General features: G+C 41.8%; 1 protein-coding gene across 9 annotated transcripts in view; it reads right to left on the minus strand.

The window, feature by feature from the left end:
- Positions 1-4,241: 4,241 nt before the first annotated feature.
- Positions 4,242-13,848, minus strand: part of usp45 (ubiquitin specific peptidase 45) — a 52,855-nt gene continuing 43,248 nt past the window's right edge. For 5 of the 9 annotated variants that reach the window (XM_088997949.1, XM_088997951.1, XM_088997952.1 and 2 more), the window contains 9 exons: positions 12,815-12,896; positions 12,420-12,511; positions 12,113-12,169; positions 11,891-12,010; positions 11,160-11,793; positions 9,792-9,889; positions 8,823-8,909; positions 8,473-8,617; positions 4,242-6,094 (listed from right to left, as the gene is read on the minus strand). In XM_088997949.1, coding sequence (XP_088854075.1) covers positions 5,964-6,094; positions 8,473-8,617; positions 8,823-8,909; positions 9,792-9,889; positions 11,160-11,793; positions 11,891-12,010; positions 12,113-12,169; positions 12,420-12,511; positions 12,815-12,896 — 1,446 coding nt within the window. In that variant the 3' untranslated portion in view covers positions 4,242-5,963. Of the gene's footprint in view, positions 6,095-8,472; positions 8,618-8,822; positions 8,910-9,791; positions 9,890-11,159; positions 11,794-11,890; positions 12,011-12,112; positions 12,170-12,419; positions 12,512-12,814; positions 12,897-13,848 lie in introns of those variants that run through there. The other 4 variants (XM_088997947.1, XM_088997948.1, XR_016115201.1 and 1 more) reach the window with 3 other exon arrangements.

Here is a 13,848-nt window from a genome sequence, read left to right on the forward strand (position 1 = left end):
AGATTGAACACTCCAAATTGTCCCCAGGTGTGAGTGTGAGAGTGACTGTTGTATGTCTGTGTGCCCTGCAATTGGCTGGCAACCAATTCAAGGTGTCCCCTGACTTGTGCCCGAAGACAGCTGGGATAGGCTCCAGCAATCCCCACGACCCTAATGAGGAATAACTGGTACTGAAAATGGATGAATGGATTTCGAGTACTGCTTAATTTGTGTTGGGGGTTAATAATGAGTTATGCGAAAAGGTGGCAGGTTCTTTTTTCGTTTTGCATGTGAATTGTAGATGTAATGGTTGCTAATGGGGAGAGAAAATGTCTACATTTAATCTTTTTCACGAAAGGAAATTTTGAACATAGTTAGGTGAGCAGACCTTTTAAGCTGATTTCTCACTTTTTATTGTAAATGATCGTATGTGACTAACCTGGTAATTACTACAAAGTTTAATTGGCACACCTACAGAATATTTCAGTACTGTACATAGATGTATATTTAGTTATTTCCTCAATTTCATGCAACATCTAAGTTGGCGTGATTATGCTTTGTGAGAACAGCCAAAGGCAGCATTTAGAGCTTTACACGAAAAGATGTGTTTATGTTATTAATTTGGACATGTGAGCTGGGGCGTCAAACCGGGCCAGGCTAGCAGTGATGATGGCGTGTCTGGTGAGAGAAGCAAAATTTAACCTGCACTGCTGGTCGACAGTGATGAGCCTACAGCACCAACCCATTTGTTTCTTTCAACTGTCTCAAAGGGAGAGATCGGGGAGGGGGTGTATTTTTCTTAACTGAGATTAACTCATGTCTAATGCATCAGCAGCATGTCTCTGAGCCAAAGGCCATGCCAGCCAACCCCGTATTATAAAAATAGCCAAACACATTTCAGAAAATATTTACTTGTTCATTGGTGGCAGCTTGACAACCTGTCTTACGTTGCAGCGGCGTGACTTATGTGTCACAGCTTGTAGTAACAACAGGATGCACATGGCAATGTTTGTGGACGTTGCCCTTTCTCTGATTCCACACCCACCTCCTCATCACCAGCTCTCGACATGTTGTGGAGCAGTCCTGCTTTGCGCCTGTCAGGGCGTATCAGCAGCCGAGATGGCTCAAATGTGGCACCTTGTGACACAGAGCAACAGTCAGAGCGTTTGTCGCCACAATTTTAGAGAACAGCAAGGGGAAAAAAACAGGATGACATAAACTCCAAGTGCCAAGACAAAACATAATTTTCATCATGCCCTACATTTTATTCAAGCTGTTGTGGCTAAACAACAGGGTTCTGAAGAAAATTTTGTAAATAATGTACATTTGATTGATTACATTTTTAATATTATCTGTTCATAGTTTCAATGTATAAAACAAGTCCATTGTTTAAAGAAGAAATGTGCTACAAAAATACAAAAACAAACAAGAAATTGCCTCAAGGAAAAACCCTGCATACCTCGACATATTGCACAAGTGTATTAGACGATTACAAACTTAAATGGAAATTAATGTCACATACAGTAGCAATTCGGGCATTTAATTCTGAATGTGTTCCTTTCCCCCATGCACGTTTCATAATAAGCACAGTCACTGAATCTGTGGAATCTATTTATATATATATATATATAAATATATATATATATATATATATATATATATATATATATATATATATATATATATATATATATATATATATATTATACAGTAAAGTCTCGTTATATCGATATCGGATATATCGATAGTCCCGGTTATATCGATATTTTTTCGGACTCCCTTGAATATCGATATAACGAGACTTTACTGTATATATATATATATATATATATATATATATATATATATATATATATATATATATATATATATATATACCGTATTTTCACGACCAAAGGGCGCACCGTGTGAAAAGGCGCAGTCTCATTTATGTGTGCCATTTCTGTATTTAATATACACATTGAAGGGCGGCCCGGTAGCCGAGTGGTTAGCACACCAGGTTCACAGTGCAGAGGTCGCCGGTTCGCGTCCCGGTCCGGCCTCCCTGTGTGGAGTTTGCATGTTCTCCCCGGACCCGCGTGGGTTTCCTCCGGTTTCCTCCCACACTCCACAAACATGCATAGCAGCAGATTGACCACTCCAAATTGTCCCTAGGTGTGAGAGTGACTGTTGTATGTCTTTGTGTGCCCTTCGATTGGCTGGCAGACAGCTGAGATAGGCTCCAGCAACCCCCGCGTCCCTAATGAGGAATAAGCGGTACGGAAAATGAGATGAGATGAGATATACACATTGAGCGCACCGGCTGATAGGGCGCAAATTTTATATACCGGTACATATCCTCTACTACTGCCATACGTACGTCCGCCCCACAACAACACACTGGCCGACAAGTGTGTGTATTTTAAAAAACAGATCTGGAGCAAAACTAAGTTTGGTAGTGCTTTATTTATTAATTACAAAGTAATTACATTTTGTAATCATCACTCAATAGGCGTCAGCATTGTAAAAAAAGAGCACATTACCGGTACCGACTTTTCCCCAAAGCTCGAACCACCGTGCTAGCAGACACGTTAGCCCAAGCAACCACAATCCATTGGCAAACTGTGGCGTAACATCCAGCCCTTTTCGTTTGCCTTAAGAATAACGCCTGCTGGAAATGTCTCTTTAGGCAAAGTCTTTCTTTAAAAAAATCACAATCGGCAGGAGTTTCTCTCCGTTAGCATGGCAGGTAAGCACAACAGGAAACGAAGCCTTTTCGCCAGCTTTTCGCCGGCCGTTGCTGCGCTACAGTAGTCCTAGTCCGGATGGAGAAATGGCACAGTTTCATAAAACGCCAGCACCAAGTCGGACCTCCTTGGAAATGTTCAATTTTCATTTCCTCCGATAGCGTTACTGCTCTGAGTGGGATGGTGACAGTCGAAAAGCTCCTTCCGCTCGCTCTTAACTCGCCGATCCATTGCTCGAATCTTTCCTCCAACTCCGCACCTTGCCTTATGTCCGCGTATTATGTCACGGCCGCTCCATTGCCATGCTCCTCGGCGTAGCTGATAGCCTTCAGTTTAAACTGAGCTTCATAACCATGTCTCTTTGCCATTTTCAGGGTTGTTAAAACAGCAATGTTCTACATCAGGGGTGTCAAAGTCATTTTTTTGCCGCGGGCCACATTGTAGTTATGGTTTCCTCTCGAGGGCCGTTATGAATTTGGGGAACCCATTAGAATGTTTAAATCCCTTCAAATATTACATATAGAGCACACAGCAAATTAATGAATAACTCGTTTACAAATCTGAAGTCAAGAATAATGACTTTTATTGTGGTTGACATCCAAAAATGTGAAATTTTGGCTCAGATTTGAGCAATTATCATGGAATTTAACAAGTTTGATTTGCTTTCGCAACCTGTGTTCTACATAAAGCACATACCTGTTCGTTTATACACAAACCAGGCCCACCCCCCCACCCCTCGTTTTCTCTACCACGTCCTCCTCATGGTGGTCTCTGATACGTCCGCACTATAGGGCGCACCGCACATTTTGAAAAAAATCTGAGACGTTTATATGCGCCTATGGTCGTGAAAATACGGTATATATATATATATATATATATATTATGTGATATCATGAGAGGCTAGCTCTCAGCGGGACAGGACAAGAAGTGCAATGGACGACAGGTTTGGATACAAACAAAGGTTTTAATCAAGGGTTTCAGGGGGAATTCACAAGCAAATCGAATAGTGTCTCTTCCAATACTTGTCAAAATAAAGTCTCTTCTGATACTTAAATCCAAATAAAGTCTCTTCTGCTACTTAAATCCAAATAATGTCTCTTCTGAGGGAAAACTGAAGACGGAGTTCTTTACAAGAGTCACTAGGCCTCACCACTCTTGACGTCCTCATCATGTAGCCTAGCCACCTTAGCTAGGTTCAAATCCAGTGTCCAGTCGTGTGGTCCCAACTGGCGATGAGTTCCACGCAGCAATCGAGCTTGTCTTTCCCCAAGCTCCACACTCAGAGGCTCTCTGCCTTAAGAGCCTTGCCTGCCAATCAAGCCCTGATCAGCTGCAGGTGTGTGGTTTTAATTGCTGCCTTCCACCAGATGGGGCCAAGACTCTCTCTGGGTGGAGCCATCTTAGGGGGATGTATTTGCCCTCCAGGACACAGCCTCTCGTGACATCACAATATATATATATATATATATATATATATATATATATATATATATATATATATATATATATATATATATATATGTGTGTGTGTGTGTGTGTGTGTGTGTGTGTGTGTGTGTGTGTGTGTGTGTGTGTGTAAGAACACGCATATTTTGCATATTATACACAGATGTTTTTTCAGTGAGGCGTGAAGTTTCAGCGTTTCATTCCTATGATTTGGTAAAACCTTAGCAATAGTAGCTGGGTAGGCATTTTATGTCTGGATGTTAGCTACAACAACAGAGGCCAAATACTGTGCAAGTAATGCAATGAGATTTACATGATCAACAGTATTCAGTATTTTCCATGCGCCACAAACGATTGCCTTAAATAAACCCCCAAAAATACAGAAAAACACTTTTGATTGTTTTGATTTGTATTTGACTTAATCTTTGGCAAATGTGATGTGCTGAAATATTTTGACGTAAAAGGGAAGAAATGGATTGCGCAACCTTTTACTTTGCTCTGTGTAGCAAGTCAAACAGTATAATGTGAATTTTGACTCATATCATAGTAGGTTATGTGAATAAATGCCTCAAAGTTTCATTTCAAATGATAATATCTGGTCGCCATGCTGACTAAATAAACCTCTGACACCTTGTTGTATTAACAGGGTTGGACTCATCCAACCAGTAAGTACAACACCAGTAAAAAGCAAACGCCATTTGCAGCGTAACCCCATATTCAAATGTTCATCCAGATAATTGTATGATATTGAATGTATGACAGAAAAGAATAGTAAATGTAATTGAAGAAAAGCAGTTCCCATTTTCCAATCCTTAAAGGACAACCGGCACATTTTTTTTTGTTTCCTAACTGACATTAGAAAAACGTTTTATAGCATCTAAAATACCCAAAACACACAGGCTGATATTTTTAGTCAAATGCAAAACACCAATAAAAATGACTTAATTAAAGTGTGCTAAAACTGCAAAAAAATTGAGCTGAAAATTGGGGATTTTCAGAAAGTCCCGCCCCTAGTTGGTGACGTTATGCCAAGACGTCTTGCCTTGCTCAACAATCAAAACAATGGCTTCAGATTCGGAGAATATGCTTTCTTGTTACACATCCAGTTATGAATATGATTCAAATAGTTCTGAAGAGGAAAGCATGAATGTTTGGATTGGATTGGATTTGCCTTTATTAGTCTCGCAGTGGAGACATTTACATTTCACAGCAGCAAAGTTATGAAAGAAATGAAAGTAGAAAAGCAAAACACAGGTAATCGATTAAAAAAGTCCTTCCGGGTCATTTTGAAGCGTCAGGACTGATGTGTAGCGTAGCGTCCCAGAAAATGCAGAAGATGGCACCCAAGCTCCGTTTGAAATGGGCTGATTTGTCTGCTGGGAATTTGTGTCAGCGAATGTCAAGTAGTCTTGGTGCAACACACAACGATTCACCATCGCGTTATTTATGTGTTTTCCCGGGATTTTTCTGTAAAGCACATGTAAAGGGTTATTTGGTTGTGTGCGGCTGTCTGGAAAAAAAAATTAAGCTCCCCTACGATCGTCACACTTTTTCTGTTACAGACTGACACCGGCCCCCCATCACAGAAGAGAAAAGTTATGTGGCCCTCACAGGAAAAAGTTTGGGGACCCCTGCTTTAAGTCATTTTTATTGGTGTTTTGCATTTGACTAAAAATATCATACTGCGTGTTTTGGGTATTTTAGATGCTATAAAACATTTTTCTGATGTCAGTTAGGAAACAAAACAGTGATGTCGGTTGTCCTTTAAGAGATGAAAACACAACACGAGTCGGTTGTATGAAATTTGTCAGATCAGATCATTTCCTCATAGAAGAGCAGATAGGCCTGAGAGAGAAGAACTCTGGACTCTGGTACCATTTGGACTGTAGTATCACTGATGTAGAACCACTGGCCCTGGGAACTGCTGCTATAGTCCTTTGCAACTGAAACACAAACACATTATGTGTACAACAACGAACGGTTTAATGTGATGGAGGCAGTAGTTTACGATACTGACAAACTGTTTAGCTGCTAAATCACAAGAAACATTATTTGCAGCTATGCTACAGTGGAATTTTCTTCGTTTGGCTTGTTTGTACCAGCGTTATTCACAACCTGAGCCACATCATCCCTAAAATGGATTGAAATACAGCAATCCCTCTCTAAAACACAGTGCCCCTTTGATGGATTTTCCCCCAGTCATTTTATTATTTTAAGTGCACACTGTGTGTCACTCGCCTCCTGCCCAAAGACTGCAGGAATAGGCCCCAGCGATGCTTGTGCGGATATGCGGATCAGAAAACGAATGAATGAAAGAATGGTTTTGCATTCATTTGCGTGGACCCGTTACAAACTACAGTAAAGTCTTGTTATATGGATATTCTCGGGAGTCTGAAAAAATATCGCTATAACCGGACTATCGATATATCCAATCCTGCGGCATGTAAATTTTCTCCTTGCATTCATAGAAATAGTATCGTAATAAGCAGTACTATCGATATAACCGATATCGATATAACGAGACTTTACTATATTAGTTGAAATCTTACAAGTTACTGACTGAGGCGACAATGAGTATATGACAACAACAAAGAAAGTTAGACTTTTGCACAAGACTGTACAATTTTTTTTATTCAATTGAAGCTATGCATTAGTATATATTCTGTCATCCCATTCTCAGTCATGATTTCTTAATTGGATCAAAAATATTTAAATTCCAATTACAAGTGGGGTGGCCAACGAGTCAGATGCAGCTCATGGACTGGTTCATTTCGGCTTTCGGGCTTTCACATGACAAGCAGCAAGACTCGTGGAGCAGCACCACTTGCTCCACAGTGGTGCTGATTTTCAAATAACGCTTCCATGGACAGTATGGACAGATAAGTTATGATGTCAGGCTATCATTAAAACTGTTACTTGATTGACGTACAGGGCAGCCAGTCAGATGACGACTGACTGGCTGCATGCGCAAATAAGGGTGGTAAGCACTAAGATTGTCAGCAAATTACCTCAGATTTTAAGGCGGGGGGGCCCAATGCATCTGTCGTGATTGACCACGCCTGAATTAGAAGCACAGTGATACCTCAGCATACGAACGCTTCAGCTCCCAAACGAAAAGCCTGACAAACATTAAATTCGTAAGCATATAGTCTTGGCTGACGAACTAGTTTTCGGCGGACGAACAAAACCGAACAGCGCCACGGTGGCTGGCGGACTGGTTTTTGGCGGTCGAACACCAAACCACACGGTCGAACAGCGCCACAGCTCCCCCTTTCTTTGAGTGCGGATGCGTTTTGCTATCAAGGATACTTTCGCTATTATGGGACCAAAAAAGACCCCACCACAGGCTAGTGTTAAGCCAAAGAGGACACAAAAGGAAAGTTACGGTCGAGCTGAAGAAGGAGATCATCCAAAAACATGAACGAGGTGTGCGTTTGTGTGACATAGCGTCCCAGTACCGGGAGGCTAAGTCGACCAAGGAAGCTATTAAGCGTGCATGTGTCGCTAAGGGTGTTTCTCTGTTGTCTAAGCAACAGTCTCAGGCAATAGAAGAGGCTGAAAAACCTCTGTTAATTTGGATTAACAAAAACCAGCTAGCAAGGGACAGTGTGAGTGAGGGTATTATTGCCAAGAAAGCACGGCAACTTCACTCGGATATCATCAAGAGGCAACTACATCAACGACCATCACAAAGGTAAATAAAAAGACTTATGTACAGTACCGTTTATTTCTTTAATTACAATAAAATAGCACTTTCGTTTTACATAAAATAAGGTATATTTTGTGTAGTTTTAAGGCTTATTTAGTAGAAAATTATGTTTTCTGGGGACCTGGGAATGGATTATTTTCTTTTTAATGGTTTCTTATTGGAAATAAATGTTTGGAAGACAAACTTTTCGCCTTCCAAACAAGCCTTTCTGGGAACCAATTAAGTTCATAAGATGAGGTATCACTGGATCGTATTTTTCAGACTACATCACACTAAACAAAAAAATCCCTCATGAATTAGAAGAAAATTCACTCAAGCGTATGAATCTATTTTGGAGGGGAATTTTACAAATATGTTTCAGCGAAAAGGGATTTGATGCAGACGTGATTGCCAAATATATATCAAATAAAGAAAGGCAAAAAAAATGAATTTAACAAATGAGTATGCCACTGTCGCATTATGCAACTCATTAGCACATCAGTAACAAGCAAAGCTGTCTGTCTCAGCTCGACACAATTCCATGGAACATTTGCTTCATTGAGGACAAGACTTTGAAAATGGGCATTATAACAATTCGAAAGGAGTTAGTAATAGAGACTGCTGAGCCCTGACCTGACAAGTTCCTGTGATGCTCTGTTTTCCTTTGGGGAGCACGGACCTTTACATATGCAGTGTAGTGACCACCACGCATTGAGCCACTATGCTCTACAATCCCATACAGGCTGTAAAGGACGCGGTCGCCATGCAGCAGGTTCTGCTGAAGTTGTACAAATACAAATAGCACAAAGGAAAATAAGAAAAACGGTAATAGTAATCATAATAATACGTTTATTTTTAACGTAACTATTCACCAACTACACTAAAGCCAAAGAACATTCATTAAAAAATAAAGCTAATGTGAAATAGAAAAACAATTTGGCACAGATAATGCGGTTGTACCTATGAGTGAAATACATTTCTACCTTGCATGACGCTGAACAAAATGGGGCCAGATCTAAGATCAACGGAAAGTCGACATGGCGGTTCACCTTTCGTAGATTCACACCTGCCTTTGAAGACAAAACGGCAGCGGTCAGATGTCTGACTCTCAGACATACATTCAGAAATACACATACAGTGATACCTCAGCTCACGAACTTAATTGGCTCCCAGAAAGTGTGTGTAAGGCGAAAAGTTCGTCTTCCGAACATTTATTTCCCATAAGAAACCATTAAAATGAGAATAATGCGTTCCCAGGTTGCCATTAAACATAATTTTCTGCTAAATAAGCCTGAAAACTACACAAAATATACCTTATTTTATGTATAATAAATGTGCTATTGTATTGTAATTAATACCCTCACTCACACTGTCCCCTGTTAGCTGCTTTTCATTAATCCAAATCAACAGAAGTTTTTCAACCTCTTCTATTGCCTGAGACCGTTGCTTCGACAACACAGAAACACACTTAGCCACACACGCATTCTTAATAGCTTCCTTGTTCTTAAGGTTGGTAGCAATGGTCGACTTAGCATACTGGTACTGGGACGCTATGTCACACAAACGCACACCTCGTTCGTGTTTTTTGATGATCTCCTTCTTCTGCTCAACCGTAATTTTCTTTTGTGTCTTCTTCGGCTTGTGGTGGGATCTTTTTGGTCCCATAATAGCAAAAGTATAAACTCAATAACAAACCACGTCCGGACTCAAAGAAAGGGGGTGACGAAAACTACTCGACCGCTGTTCGACCGTGTGGTTTGGTGTTTATCCGCCGAAAACTAGTCCGCCAGCCACCATGGTGCTGTGCGGTTTGGTTCGTCCGCCGAAAACTAGTTCGTCAGCCGAGACTATATGCTCGCAAATGTAATGTTCGTGAGGCGAAAGGTTCGTGAGCTGAAGCATTCATATGCACACAAAAAAAGTCAATTGATTTTTAAAAAAAGATGACAAACCTGGTGGAAGCGTTTCAGATGCAACGTGATCACAGGAGGAAGTGAAGAAATGAGCATTTGTTTCCTTGCACTGGTGTAAATCTTCTCTACCCTTTTCTCTACAAGAGAAATGCAAAATACAAGTGAGAATTCTGAAATACCAGAGGCATTTGCCCATTTGTTTGAATGGAGAGCTGTTGCAAATACATCATTTTAAAACCCTATGCGGGTTAAACATGGACATGAAAGACTAATGTTAAGCAGATTCCTTACTTACAGACAGTGTATTGTCGGTGTTCAAATACCTGACATGTTTCGGCGACTACTTCCGCCTTCGTCAGAGTGTCACGGATGTTGCTGTGACGCGCCATTTTCAGCTGGTGTTGCTATGAGGGCGTGACCTACCTGTCAGAACTGACAGGCAAGCCACGCCCCCCGCTGTCCGCTCGTCCCTCCAGGATGCTGCTCCAGGTAGTAGAGAGCATGTAAGCTCCCTCATCCCTGTTGATGGTCCTTGGTCCTCGCTTTCGGATTTCAATGGCCTCCCTGATCCAGCGCTGATGTTTTTTGTCTTCGGTGCGGATGACTCTGGCCTTCTCCCAGTCCATGATGTGGTTCTCTCTTTTGCAGTGGTCCGTGATGGCTGATTTATGGTGCTCCTGTTGTGCTTGTTCTTTTATTGCTCTTGTTTGGATTGTTGCCGTCTCCTTCTCGCACTCGTTCTTGTGCTCTTTCTTTCTTGTATTGAAACTCCTTCCTGTCTCCCCGATGTATGATTTATTGCATGACTATTGCAATAAATCATACATCGGGGAGACAGGAAGGAGTTTCAATACAAGAAAGAAAGAGCACAAGAACGAGTGCGAGAAGGAGACGGCAACAATCCAAACAAGAGCAATAAAAGAACAAGCACAACAGGAGCACCATAAATCAGCCATCACGGACCACTGCAAAAGAGAGAACCACATCATGGACTGGGAGAAGGCCAGAGTCATCCGCACCGAAGACAAAAAACATCAGCGCTGGATCAGGGAGGCCATTGAAATCCGAAAGCGAGGACCAAGGACCATCAACAGGGATGAGGGAGCTTACATGCTCTCTACTACCTGGAGCAGCATCCTGGAGGGACGAGCGGACAGCGGGGGGCGTGGCTTGCCTGTCAGTTCTGACAGGTAGGTCACGCCCTCATAGCAACACCAGCTGAAAATGGCGCGTCACAGCAACATCCGTGACACTCTGACGAAGGCGGAAGTAGTCGCCGAAACATGTCAGGTATTTGAACACCGACAATACACTGTCTGTAAGTAAGGAATCTGCTTAACATTAGTTATCAAGTAGACAGGATGAATTTAGTACAACGAATGGACATGAAAGGTTTTTTTTGCCCACCAGCTGAGCTGGCCTTGCGCATCTTTTTTTGTCTGCGTTCAGTGCAGCTCTCACAAAGCAATTTGTTGTTGCCCATCAGAAGTTCCAATGAGGTAAACTGGTGTAGGCAGGACTGGATGGAGCACTCCTTGGAGCCAGGATTATAACTTTGGGAGAGTGCCTGGAACGCCCCCAGCTGGTAATGATGATGGAGATTCTCTCTGGATTTTGTTTCCTCTGTTTCTTCAGGAGAACATCGCAAAGAGGAAGTCATGTCCACCGAATTACAGCCAAGGCTGACTTTTGATTGCAAGCGGCTTGCAAGCGGCTCAACAGTATCAACTTGCTTGGAAGAGGAGGATGATGAGGTAGAAAGTGATAGAGTGGATGAATTGACAGTGAGTGTCGGGTGAGATTGGACATGACTGGAGCAGGAAGAGTGAGAGGGCCAATCGCTTTCTGAAGCCTCGCTGTCGGCATCATTACTGCTGTCTTGAGGACCAGAGCCTCTCTCGCTTGCATCTGAGAGGCTTCCACAAGTGCCCATTTCGTGGGCTGATCCACCTGCAATTCCCAATTCTTGAGGTTGTTCCATACTGCAGCCAGCCCCCTTTCCGTCCACAGAACTGGAAGACCTCCTGCCGTGGCTGTGTTTCTGAAGAACAAAAAATAAAAACCATGACAACATTTCGCCATCATAGACATTTGAATGCTGATGTGTAAAATAGCGTCGAATAGGAGCAGTGACCCACCTGTCCACTCGGCTTCCTAGTGTTTTTGGTGGCTGAGTTCGTAGTGGAAAGGACCGCTGTGTTGCTTTCCTGCTCCTGATTTCTCTTCACTGACCTGACACTATAAGATGGTTTTGATATCTGTAGCAAGTAAACAACACCATCAGCACAAAGTAAAAAAAAAGTTCATTTTAAGCAAAATTAAGAATCCATCATTCATAAAACCGTTGTTCAGCGTCTTACACGTTCCTCTATAATGGGTAAAGAGATGTCTATGAAAGCTTCCTTAACTGTCGAGATCTGAAAGAGAAATCAGTGAAGAGAAGTTAAATGTATTTATTGTATACAGCTGTGAATCGCAAAACATCTGAAAGTGCTTCACAACATTCCCTGATCTTAATCTTTTGTGTGTATGTGTTGTAATAAGATGCATCTCAAGAAAGATTCACTCTCAATGCTACTGATTTATTTTGATTGATTCATACATCATGTTTACTTTCTCCATTGTGAGACAAATAAAGGATTTCTCATTTTACCCACCCACACTTACATGTTCACACTCTTCACACATAATGGTGTTGGTCAGCTCTCCAACAAAGATGCGGTCAACGAAGTTCATCTTTACACCTTCCTTCCCATATGCTGGTGGGATGAGACATTGTGAATTTGTTTTAAAAATGTATAAGAATATAACTGTAAGTGACTATTTGGTGAAAATGCCACATTCACCAAGACAATACAGTTCAGTACTCTTAGGGCTATAAACTCGCGCCCCAATTTGAAACCTGAAATGACGAGGCTGTCTTTCATATTATCTGCCTTAGCAGCTCTCAGGTTTTGATTTGTAAATATTGTACAGTATCTTGTTTAGATGTTAGATAATAGCCTTTCATTGAAGGGCCAGTAGATGGCAGTATGGTTCTTAGTCCGTTCAGCATTACAAACCTTTGACTTGACGCCTGGTTTCCTCATTTGCCGTCTTCTCGGTGGGATTATTGAAAGCCCTGAGGATTGCTGCCTTGATCCTCTGGAAAACAAATAAAAGGAAACAACTGTGACTTCACGTGAAATTCCTTGGCGAACTTAAACGTGAACATTGCAATCTATGGTAAATTCCCTTTCTGTTTCTTTGTAGTTGTTTAATTACATCCATGACAAAAATATCAACTTCCCTGCAAATGCTCTGCTTGACAGTTGTATTTATTACAAGCATCATTAGTAAAATAATGATTGTCCTTGTCTGAAACTGTTAAGATGAGCTTCATTTGTGTCTGTGTGTGTGCGCGCGTGTGTATGTGCGTGTGCGCGCGTGTAAACTCTTTAGAGAGAGCATTCCTCTGATTAAAGGTGACACGGTCAGTGAGTTGTTGGTGAGAGAGCTGTGAAGAGGCACAGCCACAGTAAAGCACCAATCAATATATAATTGCCTGTGGTCTGTGTCTGTATTTGAGACCAGTCACCCCCATTGTCACAGGACCCACGCATTGGACTGGCTATTTAGGTCAAAAAACCTTGTTAATCCCAGTCCAGCCAATCTTTCAGACCACTCAGTCAACACAGCACATGGAGATGAGGCTGATGCTCTCCTAATTAATTACCAGTAACCCCCACCCCTTCTCTCAAAAGTAACAGCATGCACACTCCCACATGGGTAAGGAGTGGGCGTGGGCAGGATTGCTGGTAAAAGGGTGTAGGAGTGGAACCAAAAAAGAAGATGAGGTGAAGAAGGACAGTCCATGCCCTGAGAGAGTAATAACTACCGTCTCAGTTAATTGCTGATAATTGACTGGGGCCACATTAGCATATTTAGCTCCCTGATACTAATAGCCAATGAACACAAACATTTAGGGCCTCTGGAAGAGGATAGTCAGCGGCCATCACCTCCTCATGCTCAGCTACACATACAGCAGCATGGATTAACACTCTCCTGCAATGTATGAATAAAACACTCAAAATGTTACAGGAGATGAACAATGAGC

The sequence above is a fragment of the Hippocampus bargibanti genome, linkage group LG06, assembly GCF_051943395.1.
Source record: "Hippocampus bargibanti isolate YZ-2025 linkage group LG06, ASM5194339v1, whole genome shotgun sequence".
NCBI lineage: Eukaryota > Metazoa > Chordata > Actinopteri > Syngnathiformes > Syngnathidae > Hippocampus > Hippocampus bargibanti.